General features: G+C 35.6%; 1 protein-coding gene across 1 annotated transcript; it reads left to right on the top strand.

Annotated features, from left to right (window-relative positions):
- The first annotated feature begins 341 nt into the window (after positions 1-341).
- Positions 342-16727, top strand: LOC18448844 (cation/H(+) antiporter 19). Its single transcript, XM_006858899.4, has 3 exons — positions 342-719; positions 817-1803; positions 15132-16727. Exons 1-3 carry the CDS (start codon positions 531-533, stop codon positions 16338-16340), a joined length of 2385 nt encoding a protein of 794 aa, XP_006858961.2. The 5' UTR covers positions 342-530; the 3' UTR covers positions 16341-16727.
- Positions 16728-17696: the final 969 nt, after the last annotated feature.

Raw genomic sequence — 17696 nt, 5'->3', positions numbered from 1 at the left:
ATATAAAAGACATTATATTATGTTATATATTATATATTTATATTTATGTTGTTAATATATATTTGTTATTAGTATCGATAACTAGTTTTGTAGCATTCTAACAAGTTATCAAACACATTACCTATAACTCATTTAAATTTTTTTTTTTTTTTCGGGTAATTGAGAGGGGGTACTACTCTAGGGCCCAAGCCCCTTTCCCACTTATTTAAACGTTTCATAATAAAAATTTCCATTTTCAAAAAAAGAAATTTCTTTTTTCGTTTCAAAATATATTTTAAGCCCAAAATAATCACGCCCAAAAAAAGAAGATGTCGCTAAAAAGTTTAGATACCATGGAGAGCGGGCGGCATGTAAGCAGCGAGTAGGTTGGGTCAAAGCTTGGTATGGAATGTAAACAGCTGGTGGTGAGCCCCAACCCGAAAAACACGTTCAACCCGTCAACAACCACCCCAATTAGTCTCCGCACCACCGCTCAGCTCGAACCCAACCCATGATGCTTCTCACCACCGCGAACGGAGGCGCCCGGAGCCATGGCCCCGACTGCAGAAAACTCCTTGGCCTGCGGCTGCCCTGCCAACATCTTCTCCTCTGTAGAAGGGGTGGCCGAACGGAAGCTCTACATCCTGTTCGTGCAGTTGTGCGCTCTCATGGTCCTTGTCCGCCTTTGGCACATGATCCTCAGGCTCATTCGCCTCCCTCAGTACACCGCCGAGCTCCTCGTCAGTTTTCGACTGCCCCATCTTTGATGAATGGAGCAGTTAAGCGGAATTGCGGTCTCATACTCTTTTGTTGTTGCTCGTGTTTGTGTGGGTGCAGGCTGCAATTGTCGTAGGTCCATTCTTTCTGGGTCGTATCAGCTGGGTGAAGGCGGTGCTCTTTTCCCCAGAGGGTGTGAACACACTGGTAGGATTTTCGTCCACTGGTGGCCTCCTGGTTGCGTTTCTCTGTGGTCTTGAGATGGACCCATCACTCATCTGGATCCATGGGCATCGAGCCTGGCTCAACATACTGGGCATTGTGACCCTTTCGGCCGCATTAGGTACTGCCACATCGGACATGTTATACAACATGATTGATCCCCGGACCAGCCGTGGCCACTTCCGCTTTGTACTATCGCTCTTCTTCACCATCACAGGTTCTCCGGCATTGGTCCGACAGGCCACTGAGATGAAGCTGGGCAGCACCGAGGTTGGGAAGCTTGGCGTCTGGGTGGCAGTACTCAACGATGTTGCCTGCATCACAGTAATGGCCCTGATGACTCTATTGCCTGTCCTCTCTGGGGCCTCAATGATGGAGAGCCCATTGGAGCCCTTGATAGCACTGGCCTACCCGGTGCTGGCCTACTTCTTCGTCGGCCGTTTGATGTGCCATGTGATGCAAGACAGGGGCAGCGACGCACAACTGATGGTGGTGATGGGGATCATGTTGGCATACACGGCCATGGGGGAGGTGGTGGGATACAACGGCATGGTGGCGAGCTTCATGTTGGGGATTATGGTGCCGAGGGAGGGGGGCGTGGTGACATCGCTCGTGGACCGGCTCTACTACCCGGCGCGCTTTGTTTGTTTGCCTATGTATATTACATTCATGACCCATGTCTCATGGGCAGGACCGATAGAGCCGCTTGCAGTTTTGCCAGTATTCATTACGGTGATCTTGTCTACAACAGCAAAGCTGGCGATCTCTCTGGGCATGGCGTGGGTGTACAAGACTCCACTGCACGACGGCCTCATCTTAGGTTTCCTCCTCAATGTTAGGTCCTTTCCTGACCTGATATTTTTCGCAGTGACCGTGGAGCAAAGAGTAAGTCCCCTCTTTCTCTCTCTTCCTTGACATAGTTCTTTTCTGATGATCTCACAAGCATAAATTGTTTTCCTCTTGTGTTGATCTTTCAAACCTAGAAAAGCATGTTCTTATGTGTTTATGCTAACTTTTTCCTCAAAAGCTAATAACTTGATAGAATCGTGCGCAATACTATAGTTTTTTTGGCAATCCAAGCACTCATTTGGTGATTTTAGTTGTGAAGAAGATTGCTATTCTAAACGGGAAAGTACTTCTATCATACGGAAAAATAACGTCGTTTTCACTAACATGACATCACATTTTAATTCATAAGAGTAACTTAACAATGTCATAAATAGAGTAACAATACCCAGTTATCTAAGAGGTAAGCCAAACATAGTTGTGCCATTAAGAAAGGCTCCGGTCACTAATGCAACCGATAAACAGTCATATGTGAGTACAATTCCGACCAGATACCTGCGCCATATGTGACTATGTGTATAAAATTTACCAACGAATACCACCCCGGCAAAATAACCGCGTTTAAGAGAGAAATAGAACATACGAATATGGATATTCAGGCATGGACTAAACTCAAGAGAAGAAACAACCCCACAAAGGGCCTCTCTCTCTTTAAAAAAAACTTTCTTTATTTCATAAAATTCCCATCTCCCATTACATGGTGCATGCCTCATTTTCTACATTTAAAACTTCAATCTCAAGTGACTCTCAAAAGATAATCCTTAATATATCTCCCTACTAAAACATAATTAAAACATAATCCCTAATATATCTCCCTACTAAAACATAATTAACCAAGTTCCCACCTACGTGACTCATTATTTTCCCTTTCAACCTAACACAAAAAGATAACACCCCAGTTAAAATAGGAAACAAAAGATATTTCCTAAACAGCTTGTACCCCCAATTAACAGGAGAGATAAACTTTCCTAAACATGACCTCATATCCGGAGTCCTACAAAAAACGATCTCATCTCTTATTTCCTTTTAAAACAAGACTCCAAAAGAAAAATGAATGACTCTACTTTCCTAAGAAAATAGGAACCACAAAATAGAACTCAACCTTCCTAAGACATCTCATAAAAAACAAACTTTATCAACTAAACTACAAAACCTCATAGTAATCTTATTTCTAAAAAACAATTATCTGTAATAAAAATAAAATAAAAAGTTTACTCAATCTCTAAAAAATAAAATTAATAAAAATAAAATTAAATTTACAGAATCCAAATTTTGATATGCATCATTCTTCCCTGGTGACTGAAAACTCGTCATCGATTTTTAAAATATGATAAAATCAAATTTTCATTATATCTTTTTTGAACCCGACCTTTAACTCGAAGATTACAAACATGATATTGTGACCTGTGGGTTTCTACGCTAATTAAAACGATGCAATCATTGTGCATTGAAATTAAAAAATCTTTGAGGAAAGGGTCGTTGTATGTTGATTTTCCAACCACATCAACTTGCTAAAATTGCTCAAACTTCACGTTAGGACACATCACATTTGCTTATGTTTCTTTATTATACATCTCCAAAGGCTCAATCTCCTCCGGGTTCAAGTCAACATCTTGAGTTCCACCTCTCCAATATCTTGTTTTTTATAAAAAAACAAGAACTTCATCAAAGATTGCGTAACCTGTGACATCTAAGAATGATGATTTTAATTGAAGATCCAAAACTACACGTTCTTCATTTGCAACTGGTTCTTCGTCAAACTTAGGTAGATCAATCTCCCGACCATGAGGAAATAGATCATTCTCATGACCATGAGGCTCCCAACACAAAGTGTTGGTATAGAACGGGTTCTCGAAAATTACATTCGACTCACTACCGTCATCATAGTATGTTGAAGCTAGTTTTTGCGCCATAGTACCTCTACGTGCCTTCTCAAAATTTTGATCTCAAGCTCTTAGAGATCTCAGAGGTTTCGTTCTTGCTGGATGGGATGAGTCTCGATGCCCGACCAAAGACCTTGTCCATGAGCCATGAAGCCAATCAACAAACACAACGATCCACAAGAATTGACTATGCTTTGATACCACCTGATGCATAAAATTTATCGGTGAATACCACCCTGCCAAAATAATTGCGTTTAAGAGAGAGAAATAAAAATTGTGAAGGAAATCACAAGAAGAAAGAACAAAATGTGCGGATACGAGTATTTCGGCACGAACCAAACTCAAAAGAAAAAACAACACCCACAAAGGATCTCTCTCTAAAGAAAACTTTCTTTATTTCATAAAATTCCCATCTCCCATTGCATGGTGTGTGGCTCATTCTTTTATACATTTAAAACATAAATATCACGTGGCTCTTAAAAGATAATCCCTAATATATCTCCCTACTAAAACCAAATATGATAATTTACAAAAATAAATCTACCTCTAGATTCTTTCCATATTCTTCCATCCAACTTCCTAAAACACAACTATAATTTTCAACTTCGTCCTTTCTACCTATGTGACTCATTATTTTCCCTTTCAACCCAACACAAAAAGATAACACCCCTTTTAAAATAGGAAACAAAATGTATTTCCTAAAAACTAAATACAAACACCTTGAAGTCCCAACTAATACGAGAGATAAGTTTTCCTAAACGTGATCTCCTATGCCCACTCCTACCACAAACGACGATCTCATCTCTTATTTGCTTTTAAAACAAGACTCCAAAAGGAAAAAGATGACTCTACTTTCCTAATAAAATACGGACCACAAAATAGAACTCAACCTTCATAAGCCAACTCATAAAAAACAAACTTTATCAATTAAACTAAAAAAACTCATACCAATCCTATTTCTAAAAAAATAATTAACTCTAATAAAAATAAAATAAAAAGTCTACCCAATCTCTAAAAAATAAAATTAAAATTTACAGCATCCAAATTTTGATCAACATCAATATGAGTGACACACCACGAAAGGAAGCTAGAAGTTCAGCCTCTGAGCGTGATCCATAGTAGTAAGTGTTGGAAATTTGTTGAAGTGTTGATACTAAAATTTATTAAAAAAATAGCAAATAATGATAGTAGAAGTGAAGAGGAAGCAATATGAATTGAAATACAAAATAATAAGGTTTACAATAAATTAGTATGGTCTTGAGGACCACACGTATTCTTTTGAGTTTTTTTATATATCTTTGGATTTTCAGATGTGCGCCCCATTTTATAGCCTTTTGTGACTGCCAATTTACACCGTCATTTAACTCATAGCATTTTCCCACAGCCATACTAGACGGTTTTTTATGATGTTCATTTGTCCATCACTTCACTTCATCACCAAGTAAATACAAGTACCGCCATTTGAAGCTTCTACTTTCATCACCGCCTTTGTTGTTTTCTTTTTCTAGTAAGTGAAGAATAGTAGAGAGAGAATGAAATGATGATGTCATGATGACATATGACAAATTAAAATTTTAACATCCTCCATTCATTTGTCGCTCTCATCATATCTCTAAACATGACAAATTTGTCAGTTGAAAATGTCTTCGTGAAGATGTCTGCAAGCTAGTAATTAGTGTTGATGATATTTGGCTCCATTCCTCTTTTTTTCTATTAGTTCCCGGATGACATGATGTCGAATTTCAATATACTTTGATAGGCTGTAAAAGACTGGATTTTTTTTTTCATGGCAATTGCTGACATGTTTTTACAAAAAAATGGTATAGGGTAATTTTGCTTTTGCTGCAAGTCTGATAAAATTCTTTGACCCAAACAATATTAAATGTTGCACTTGTTGCTGAGATATATTCAGCTTCTGCTGATTATAGAGCCACAATATTTTGTGTTCTTGATGACCACGATATCACTTTTATTTCTAGGCAGAACATATAGCCGGAAGTACTTTTCCAATCATCAATAAAACCTACTTAATCACTATTAGAAAATCTAACAAGATTAGTATCATTTTCATAAATATATTTGATACATTGCTTCTTTGTTCCTTGGATATATCTCAAAGCCCTTTTGCTACTGCAAAATGCACTTTACTTGGTTCATTCATAAACCTAGAGCAAATACTGACTGCATGCACAATGTCTGACCTTGTGTTAGTCCAATAAATTAAAGATCCAACGAAGCTTTGATAAATCGTTGCATCAACATTTTATGCACCGTCGTATTTTGACAGTTTTTCATTCAATGCCATTGGAGTATTCACTGACTTGCAATTTGATATTCTAAATTTCTTCAACAGATCTTTAATATATTTTTCTTAAGAGATAAAAATTTTTCCAGACTAATGTTTCATGATTCCTAAATCAGTCATTTCATATTCTTTCATCATGGTTTTCTCTTCCACCATTTTTTGGTTTGTACCAGCATATATCAAGTCATCCACATAAAGGCATACAATTATTGTATGAAATTTCACTTCATCATTTTATATAAAATGAAGGTTCACTTGGGCTCATTTCAAGTCCATTTTTTTGAAAATATTTATCAAGTTTGCTATTCAAAGCTCTTGGAGCTTGTTTTAGCGGATATAATGCCTTTTTTAGTTTATAATTATTTCCTTTTACAATAAAACCTAATGGTTGTTCAACATATACGTATTCTTCAAGTTCCCCATTCAGAAAAGCAGACTTTACATCCAACTGAAAAACTGGAATTTTTAATTTGGCAGATATGGTCAAAATAGTTCGAATGCTTTTCACTCCGACAACAAGGCCAAAAGTTTCATTAAAATCTATTCCAGGTTGCTGTAAATAATATTTTGCCACTAGTCGAGCATTGTGTTTTTGAATGGAACCATCTTCAATTTTTTTTTTGTAAATCCATTTCAATTCAATTATTTCTTTCCATTTTGGGTGATCTACTAATTCCCATGTATTTTTTTTTTATGACATAAATTTCCTCATTCATGGTATTTATCCAAATTTTCTCTTTTGCTGCTTTTTCAAAATTTTGTGATTCACTAGAAAATAAATTTCTTCTTTCATGGAATTTACCCAATTTTCTCTTTAGCTGCTTCTTCAAAATTTTGTGATTCACTAGAAAAGAATGTAACATCACATGATTCATAAATATTTGAAAGAGACCTTACTTTTCTGGGAGGCGCCTTTGAATCTAAGGAACTTGAACTTAGAATTTCTTGTCTTGGACTTGAAGGCCTTGGATTTGAACTTCTATTTGAATCATCAATTTCTAAATTTTTTGAGTTTTTTGCTAGAATTTTCATTCCTGTCACTTTTCCCATCAAAGAGAACATCTCTAGAAAGTACCAATTTATTTGTTTTTGGATTGAAGATGATAGGCTTTCCAAACTTCACTATATCCAATGAAGATATATTTTTCACCTTTTTCATCAAACTTCTATCTATTTTGAGATGTACTTTTCCTATAAGCAATACAGTCAAAAACATTGAAAATTGGTAATATTGGTCTTCTCTTATATTAGGCCTCAAACAATGTTTTGTTTTGCAGAGATTTAGTAGGAGATTTGTTTAGAATATAAATAACATTATAAACAGCTTCAACCCATAATTTATTAGGAAGATTCTTACCTTTCAACATACTCTATTTAGACTATTGTTCTGTTTCTTCTCTTTGCTACTTCATTTTGTTGTGGAGTATATGCTGCTGTCAACTCTCTTTTAATTCCATTATTTTTGCAAAAATTCCAAAATTCTTTCGATGTGAATTCCGCTCCTCAGACTGTTCTGAGGGCTTTTAATGGAAAACCACATTGCTTTTCTGCATTAGCTTTAAATTAAGAAAAAATTGAAAATGCTTTTGATTTTGGAGCCAAGAAATATACCCACATTATTCTTTTGTAATCATCAACAATTAAAAGAAAAAATATTTTTTCCTACTAAAAGTTTCTGTTTGACTCGTTCCACATATGTTTGCATGAACTAGTTCCAATGGAGCTCTTGCTCTCCAAGACGACCTGAAAATGGAATTCTATGCAATTTTCCATAGATACACTCTTCACATAATTTTGTTTCTTCATTTATTGATGGCAGTTCAATTACCATACCTTTTTGATTCATCAATTTCAAACTTTTAAATGCCCAAATCTTAAATGCCACAAATAAGCAATAATCCCTAAACATAAGGCATACTTTTGATATGATGGCCAGACCATAGGAAAAACCTTTTTTGGGGTCATTTTTACTTTGGCTATAGTTTGTTTATTCTTCTTATAAAAAATCACACATTCATCTCCATTGAAATTGACTGAATACCCTTTTTTAATCAATTCTCTAAAGCTTAAAAGATTTTGAGTTAAGCCGGGAACATAAAGAACATCATGAATGAATTTAGGATTACCTCCTTTTGGGTTTTCTACAATTACTCATTTTCCTTGAACATTTTGGGGCTTGCCATCACATAGCTTAACTTGAGAAGTGACTTTTTCATCTATCTCAACAAAACTACTCTGATTTCCTGTCGTGTGATTGCTATAACCACTATCCAGATACCAAATATCGTGTGAATTATGTTGAACATTCACTCAAGAATAAAGCATATGTCCTGTATTATTACTTTTTACAGAAAAATGTACTTCACTTTTCTGTATTTCATTTTTCTGAACCAACAATCTCTTTGAGAATGATTGGGGCTTCTACATTGTTTACATCTATATCGGCAATCTCTTGATACATGCCTTGATATTTTGCAAATAATACAATAAGATTTAGATTTACCTATTTGATTTGGATTTTTATGGCTTTTGAAATTATTTCTTCCTCTTCCTTGGCCTTTGGAAAAATTGTCTTCCACGACCTCTTTGAAAATTTTGAAATATCTCCTTTTATTTTTTTTTAATATTTTTTTTTTCTGAAATTGTGATTTTTGACTGAAAAGCTTGTTCCATATTCTAATTTGAAATTCTGCTCCTTCTTTGCTCATGTACTTCAAGAGACCCACTTAATTCTTGTAATGAAAATTTAGATAAGTCATTTGATTCTTCTATAGTTGCTTCAACATGATCAAACTTTGTAGGCAAGCTTAAAAAATTTTGAACAATTTTTTTATTAGGAATATCATCCCCATAACATCTAATCTGATTTATTATTTCAGCAACTATAGTAAAAAAGTTCTGAACAACTTTACTATCTTTCATCATCAAATTATCAAATTCTCTACATAAATTTTGGAGTTTGATGAAAATCATTTTTCCATATCATTGTGAAGCAAACCTATCTAAAAACCCATGCTCAACAAAAGACCACACCATTTCTCTAGCAACCTTAATCTTAGGAAGCGAACCGCTAAGATATTTGGTTCAAGATTTGCTACAATGGACTCTAAAAATATATATTTAGGAAGCAAACCGCTAGATTGACTTGCCAAAATAGAATACGGACACCTTCCTAAAATATAACTTTATCAGGCTAAACTAAAAAGATCCTAACTAAATCCTATTTCCAAAACTTGATCCTAATAATAATAATAATAACAATAATAATAATAATAATAATAATAATAATAATAATAATAATAATAATAATAATAATAATAATAATAATAATAATAATAATAATAATAATAATAATAATAATAATAATAATAATAATAATAATAATAATAATAATAATAATAATAATAATAATAATAATAATAATAATAATAACAATAATAATAATAATAATAATAATAATAATAATAGTAATAATAATAATAATAATAATAATAATAATAATAATAATAATAATAATAGTAGTAGTAATAATAATAATAATAATAATAATAATAATAATAATAATAATAGTAATAATAATAATAATAATAATAATAATAATAATAATAATAATAATAATAATAATAATAATAATAGTAATAATAATAATAATAATAATAATAATAATAATAATAATAATAATAATAATAATAATAATAATAATAATAATAATAATAATAATAATAATAATAATAATAATAATAATAATAATAATAATTATTATTATTATTATTATTATTTATTTTATTGAATTATTTTATTTTAATTATTCTAATTACATATAAATTATTTATTTATATTACTATTTCTTCTAGCTTTCTCTTGCAAGTTTTCAAATGGATTATGTCTCTTTTGGTCTCTCTATTGAGAAGTAGAAAATTACTTATTTTTTATTTTTGATTCTTATGTTAATTGATGTATCGATTTATTTTTATCTCAATTTTTTCCTTTATATGTATTTTAAATTTTTATGACTATTTGAATATTAAATTTCTTTTGTAGCTATATTTCAAGCAAAAAAATATGTGATGAAAAATATATAAAACTTAATTATTTTTTTGGGTTAAAATCGAACTACCTTCATCGAAAAGGCCGAACGAAGTCGGGAGGGATGACGAGCCCAATTATTGCCAATACCATAGGTTACTTGGTCACAAGACTGAGGAGTGTTATACCGCCGGAGACATCATCCAGAATTGCATAGACATGGGAAAGTTGAACTTCGGGCCTGATTCTATGTGTGATCCTGTTCCACACACGGCCCAAGCTATACAACCCTAAACCCGCTAGGGCGTCATGGGAAAAATACTTCAAAATAATAATAATAATAATAATAATAATAATAATAATAATAATAATAATAATAATAATAATAATAATAATAATAATAATAATAATAATAATAAAACTCTCATAACTTTTAAAAATAAAAATGTCAAAAATAAAAATAAAAATCTAATCAGTCCATTCTTGCTCCGCATCATTCTTCGTTGGTTGGAGAAAACTCAAACCCTACTTTTAAAATGCGATAAGATGATTTCTTTTTTGCATCCTTTATCAACCTGAATATTGCAAACATGATCTTGAGAGACCTGAATATTACAAACACGATCTTGAGAGACCTGAATATTACAAACACGATCCTGAGACTTGTGGGTTAACCATAACGACTATGCATTGAAAATCACAAGCCCTCGAGGAAAGGGTCCCTGTATGTTGATTTTTCAGCGACATAAACTTGTTGAAATTGCTCAAATTTTTACTTAGGGCAGACAATAAACTCATTTTTTAGTTGAGCACTAGATTTAGTTGTCAAACAAATTTCAAAATTTGATTATCCTTTGAGGTCCTCCTCTTTCTGTTCATTAAATATTTTCATGTGCTTGATCTTTTGCTTCTCCATCTCTCCATTGATAAGAAAATTAGATATCCTTGCTTCCACAGGATAACTTCTCTCCTGTGATCTTGCTCTTCATCATATATAGAATGTTCATAAAAGATGAGATATCTTTGGAATGATAAGTTTGATTGAAGATCCAGACCTATTGGTTCTTCATCGAACTTAATTAGATCATACTCCCAACCACGAGGAAGTGGATCACTCTCTCGACCATGAAGCTCCCCATACAAAGCGTTGGCATGGAATGGGTTCTCAAAAATAGCATCCGACTCACTACCATCATTATAGTATGCCGAAGCTAATTTTGCACCAAGTGCAGGGTCAGCTCCACTACTTGCCTTCTCAAAATATTGTTCTCTATCTCTCGGATAGCTCTGAGGTTTCGTTCACCTCGGATGGATTGAGTCCCGATACTCAACCATAGACCTTATCCACGAACCATCATGGCTATCAATAAACACTACTATCCAAAAGAATCGACTACGCTTTGACAACACCTGATGTAATATAAATTTTTCGGTGACTAACACCTAAGAAATTCAACAACGTTTTAGAGAAAGAAATAAAAATCATGAAAAAAGTCACAAGAAGAATAAACAAAACGCGCAAATCTGAATCATCCGCTACGGGCCCATAAGCACAAGAGGGAAATAAATACCCACAATGGGCAAAACTCTTTCATTCGCTCTACAGGATATGTAAGGATCGATATTTTTATTCCCAAAATCTATCTAATTTTTACATTGGATGTCCAACTCCTTTTATTACATTGCACGTCCACCTCCTATTTAAAAGATAATTACAAGAGATAAACACAAAACTACCTATCCTTTTTCTTTGGGGTAAGTCAGTGGGGAAGAAGGCCCTTATCTGTTTTCCATTAATAAAATTAAAAACAAATAGTTCCTTAATTTACAAGCCTATTAGGGCAGTTGCACTAAATCATGAAGTAAAATAAAGAAAATAAAGTCTGACTATCGAAAACACCAAATAATAGCTCTAGAACTAAATGAAGCCTTCTTAGCAAAGGCATTGGCTACCGTATTGGCCTCACAAAAGATATGAGAAATTGACTATATACAATTTGATTACTTCGACAATCAGTTGCAGTCGTATGTAATCTCCATGGGGCTCGACAACAATCATGAATGGAATTCCTAAGTAAAGATAAATCATTTTCTACTTGTAGAGGAAAGCAATTCATCGGAATGGCCAGGTTGATACCTTTCTCAAGGGTATGAAACTCTGCATTATTTTTAGCGGCATATCCAAATGGCTTAGAAAAAGCATCTATAAAATCACATTACTATCTCTAATAACACCACCATCTCTTGCCAAACCTGAGTTATATACAGAAGCACCATCAATATTCAACTTGAAATATTAGGGCTGAGGGAATGACCATGTCATCGAAATAATGGATTGAGGTTTCTGCTGATGCCATGTGATTGGGAAGTTATCAATGATTGCTCTATCTGATAAATGAAAAACCCACTTTTTTGCATCTGCCAATTCTTTAATATGAGAAGGGATTTGCTTAACAATAGGTTCCCTTCTTGTAAATCTTGATTGAAAGATTCTCCTATTTCACTCCTCCCATAATAACCAGATTGTTGTAAAGAAGATAGAAGTCCAAATATTAAGAAGACCATCTTATTTAAATCAGAATGGTAACTAGCTTCTCAACATGACAGGAGCCGAAATACTAGGGGTAAACTGCTTGCCACACCGCCATGCCACTGATCTCCATACACCCACTGAAAATACACAGTAAAACAATACACGACAAAGATAATCATCATTGTTCCCATCGAAGGGGCATATGGAATCCAGGTTCATACCATGTCGATCCAATAAAATGCAGTGCGTAAACTATTATGGATTGCCAACCAAGAAAGTTATTTGGCTCTAAGGTGACATTTGGAAGACCAAAGAGCTTGAAAAATAGGCTGCGATGATCTTTTATCTTAAATAAACTGCCAAGCTTCTTTAATCGAAAACAAACCATTAGCAGAATGCATCCATACTAAGAAACACTTTTTAGATTGTAAAAGTATAATATTATTCTCAATCTCACCCCATAAACTGACAAGAGAGGCCGAAGTTGGTGGAGGAAGAGCCCAAGACTGAGGTGAACCTTCTATGTAATCAGAGACTTTCCACCCAACATAGTCTTCAAAATCCTCATGTACATTGCCACAAGAGGAATCCCATATAGACTGCCCTGATAACCAGGGATCTAACAAAAAACTTATGAGCTGACCATCCCCAATAATCCATTGAACATTATACTTTAGATAAAATAAACCCAATAGAATACACTTTCTAGCATAGGAATACCACTGTATCTCCTTGACCTCCTTTATATAATTGTTCTTGAAATACTTGTGCTTGAAGAACCGAGCTAAGATAGACGAGGGATCTGCCAAGATTATTCATGCCACTTTCATCATCCCTGCAATATTAAAAGCTACAATATTGTGTATGCAAACTGTCTTCCATTTAACATGGTGAACCTCCTTTTTTCTGTCACATCTATGCATAGAAAATTCCTTTGCAACTTCTCAATCATATTGCAAGTTCAGTTTGGTAGGATAAAAGATAAAAGCAAAGAACTAAGTACTATCATCCTACCCCTAGTTTCTCTTCCTTTTCCTTAGAAGCTTTGCTAAAGTAAACACCATTCTTATCTTTCCCTCATGTTTTTTTTTTTTGGGTGAGTTAGTGGGGATTTTTGAACCCCTACCCTTTGGTGATAATGGAGTCAGAGACCTCATCATGGGTCTCGACTTCCTCTCACTTTGATCTTAAACATATCATGAAACAAACCTATCTAAAAATCCATGCTCAATAAAAGAGTATGCCATTCCTCTGCCAACCTCAGTCTTAGGAAGCAAACCGCTAAGAGATTTGCTACAACGGACTCTAAAAAAATATAATGACTTCAGGAAGCAAACCACTAGATTGACTTTCCAAAATAAAATACAGACTCCTTCCAAAATCATAACTTTATCATGCTAAACTAAAAAATCCCTACTAAAAATTGATCCTAATAAATTAAAAATAATAAAAAAACTACTATAACTTTTAAAAGTAAAAATAACAAAAATAAAAATAAACTTTTAATTGACCCATTCTTGATATGCATCAGTTGGTCAGATCTTTCGACTATGAGATATTGCTATAGTGAGCGGTCCGATATCTGGAGCAACAAACTATATGCTAATGTTCCAATCATCAAACAACCCCATAGTAAGCGGTTTGATTTTTTGAACCTTGGACCTCGTGACCTGCAAAAGTTTTAAGTAAGCCCAAAGGTGCGGTTTTACAAATATTGGACTCCTCAAAACTTTTAAAATTTCGAAGTATGTCATGGTCCGATATTAGTGATATTTGACAGTGCTAAAGTGAAGTTTAGGCAATCCATGTCATAATTGGGGTTTTGAATAAGATAGTCTATGTTCATAATATTAGACTGACTGCTAATATGCTACCAATTCATTAGACAACAATACATACCAAAAAATAAAAAATTTGAACTAAAAAAGGTCTGGTGTTGCAAACAACAGACTAGGAGGCAAAATTAGAAAAAAAATAATAATAATGGCATGGGGATGGATTTCAGCATAAAATACTTGAAAATCTAGATCCCGACCTAATATTTTATCCTTTTGAGGTCAGATCATAAATTTTCCTCATCATTATTCACTAAGGAGCAGTGTTCAAAAAATCAAACCAACATAAGAAATGGCCAAGAGCTAGTTCTGGGTAACCAGTAAACGAGCAGATTGAACTAGCCTAAACGGGCAGGTTTCTGCTAGTCCAAAAATTACTAAAATAATAAATAATATAAACAAAGTACAAAAAATATAAAAAGTACATTTAAAGCATTATTAAATGAAGATCCAAATAAAGGTGAAACGTACCAAAAAATAAAATAAAATTTAAAAAAATCGATTTGACCCAAGGTTTATTTTGAAATTATCCAAAAAAAAAAGAGGAAAAATGTAAAAATAAGTATTTATGACCAAAAACACTTTACAATCTTTGACAAAACCACAAAATCATTAAAAAAAAAACAAATTACAAACAAATATTTTATTTTTTGGGATTATATATACATACTCCAGGTGGGATCACCCAAACCAGATCGGCTGGTGCCCAGTTCCGATTTGACCAGCCGGATCTGAGTTGAACTGGCCGAGTTTCCAAACACTTCTAAGGAGTCATATTTGTGCAGATGATTGATGTCCGGATTGTGGAGGTTGTGATGGTCAGCTCCTTCCTCAACTCGTTGGTTGCTGCCTTGGCTCTGCTTGGCATAATACGGGTCAACAAGAAACCCAATGTCATGATCTCCACACACTCAGGAATGGAGGAGCAGAGCATTGGGGCTGAGCTCCACCTGCTTGTGTGCCTCCATAACGTCATTGACGTGCCTTGCTCCATCAACCTCATTGAGTCGTGCCGTGGCCACGGTACCTTCTCCCTTTCTGTCAACACCATGCACCTGATCGAGTACAATGAGCGCACGGCCGCACAGCTGTTGTACCGTCGGGACATCACGCACATGCTGGTTGGGGGTGAGTGGAAGCAGATAAGCGATGCATTCGAGGCATACAGGAGCAAGGTGGCCTTCTCGATGCGGCACAGCACCACCATCTCCTTCTTCTTCAACATGTATGAGGACATCTGCGGCAGAGCCAAGGAGGTGGACGCCTCCATGATCGTTCTTCCCTATCACATGCTCTATAGAGCTGATGGCAAAATGCAGGTGCGGAATTTAGCAATTAGGAAGCTCAATCAGAGGGTGATAAGCCATGCACCATGCCCAGTGGGAATAATCATCAATCGGGGCCTCGGGGGCACCACGCTGAGGTCTGCGGCCCACATGTCCCACAACCGCAATGTGCTCGGGCTCTTTTTTGGAGGGCCAAGTGATCGCGAGGCGGTCACCCTAGGGGGAAGGCTGGCTGAGCATCCCAACATCAGCTTTACACTGGTCAACTTCTTGTTTACAAGACCTAACAATCGGCCGGAGCAGGCAAGGCCTCGAGTCTCTTCTAACACAGCGAGGGTTCGGAAATCTCAGCAGAAATCTACTCCAAAACTGAATTCTTTCGCCGAGAACGAGAAGGCCCTAGACCAGATGTTTCTGGATAGTTTTAGAGGGAAGCATGAGAAAAATAGGAGAGTGTTCTATGAAGAGAGGATAGTGAAAACGAAGCAAAACCTGGTTGCAACACTGCAAGCTTTAGATGCCGAGTGCACATTGTTTATCGTAGGCCAAGGACAGTCGCTAGCTGCCGCTGGGCTGATGATGTCGACAGAGTGCCCTGAGCTTGGCCCTGTAGGGGACCTGTTAGCTCACTCATATTCTTCCATTACTAGTTCAGTTTTAGTTGTAATACAAAGTAGTTCTCACAAGTCATTTCCACACGAGAGCTAGAGAAAATGATGCATTTCTGTAAATCTTTCAACTGGGCAAGTCAAACGAAAACTCACCCAAATCGACTCTCCTCGGTGGTAAGTGTCCATCCAAGGGTGACTCTTCCTGCGCCCTGTTAGACTCGTCTGAGACAATGAGTCTCGCCATGTTGGTCGAGTCTCTAAGGTCTTCACTGAATCCTTTCCTCGTTCAGGGCATTCTTGCTTGCGAAAAAATGGGAGATCTGCTTCAAGTCTTTAGGTTGGGCATAGGGCACCTCTTTTGTATAGGCCCGAATATGTGCATCAACAATTGATATGTATATGAGTGTCAGAAATACGAAATTGACTTTTTAATTAAGACATTTGTACTCTGTTTCAATAAAGAGAGAAGTAAGATTTCATGTCATACCAAGTACTTTTAAATTGATATTTGAAAAATAGATGTTAAGAAATGTTTGGGTTTCTAAATATCAAGTATGGGTATCATGTTCTTGGTGTGCTGGCATTAGCAAAAAAAACCATAGACCAAAAGTCCATATTATGGAGCTTTGAGTCTCGTAACATATGAAGCGCATGACAAGCTGGCACTTGCTCGATATCACCTGCAATACTGCCCTCCCCCCCACTTCAAGATGGTTCATCAAGGAGTCCCCACTTCAAGATGGTTCATCAAGGACTGCGACTCCTTAGTATCATCAACAATAGTGACAATCTCACCAGTATTCCCAGTATTCCCATGATTAATAGGCACATGCCCTTGGGAATGGGTAACACGTTGGCCGGACATTTGGACAATAAGATTCGAGCAAGAGGAGAAGAAAGACCTGAAAAACGGAGATTTCCAAGCTTAAAGACCCATGGCGTCAAAGGCCACATTTTATAGCACCTAGCTTGAAACTGGGCATTGTCATTGGTAATAGTGCCATCACCATTGCCAATAGCGTCAGAATCAGAGACTTGTCAACTCAAAGAAAGTCCAAGACATCAGTGTACCAATCTCATCAGCCTGAATCGGGGTAGATTTGATCGAGAAGGGCGATTCCCTTAGGCTTAGGTCTAGCAAAATGACCAAAATGCGCTCAATAGTTTGAAGATGGCCCAAATAGCTTCAGCGCCACTAGCTATGATGCCAGAAATTCAAATCTCCAAACTAAACTGGATCCGAATCGGATGGATGTCCCAAATGACAAAATTATTGATCTAAGTCCAATTATTGACCTCCCCAATAGGATTTTTGCGGTACCTATTTGGAGCAGCTAGCCCATAATGCCGATCACCGTGTGAAGTTAAACTGCTCGGTCGGCTCCTTGGTCGCATGAGCTTAAACTATGAATCACTTCTATTTAAACAAACATTGTCTTTAAAACTCCTACTT

This window comes from Amborella trichopoda, chromosome 3 (genome assembly GCF_054954075.1).
Source record: "Amborella trichopoda isolate Santa Cruz 75 chromosome 3, AtrichopodaSantaCruz75HAP2 v2.0, whole genome shotgun sequence".
NCBI lineage: Eukaryota > Viridiplantae > Streptophyta > Magnoliopsida > Amborellales > Amborellaceae > Amborella > Amborella trichopoda.
The sequence above is the reverse complement of the archived record's forward strand: the minus strand, read 5'-3'. Positions and strand labels throughout refer to the sequence as shown.

Excerpts from the sequence above, each read along its gene's own strand:
- LOC18448844 (XM_006858899.4), top strand. The coding sequence starts at position 531 with ATGGCCCCGACTGCAGAAAACTCCTTGGCCTGCGGCTGCCCTGCCAAC. Across the intron at positions 720-816 it reads AGTACACCGCCGAGCTCCTC|GCTGCAATTGTCGTAGGTCC; the intron begins GTCAGTTTTCGA and ends GTGTGGGTGCAG. Across the intron at positions 1,804-15,131 it reads CAGTGACCGTGGAGCAAAGA|ATGATTGATGTCCGGATTGT; the intron begins GTAAGTCCCCTC and ends ATATTTGTGCAG.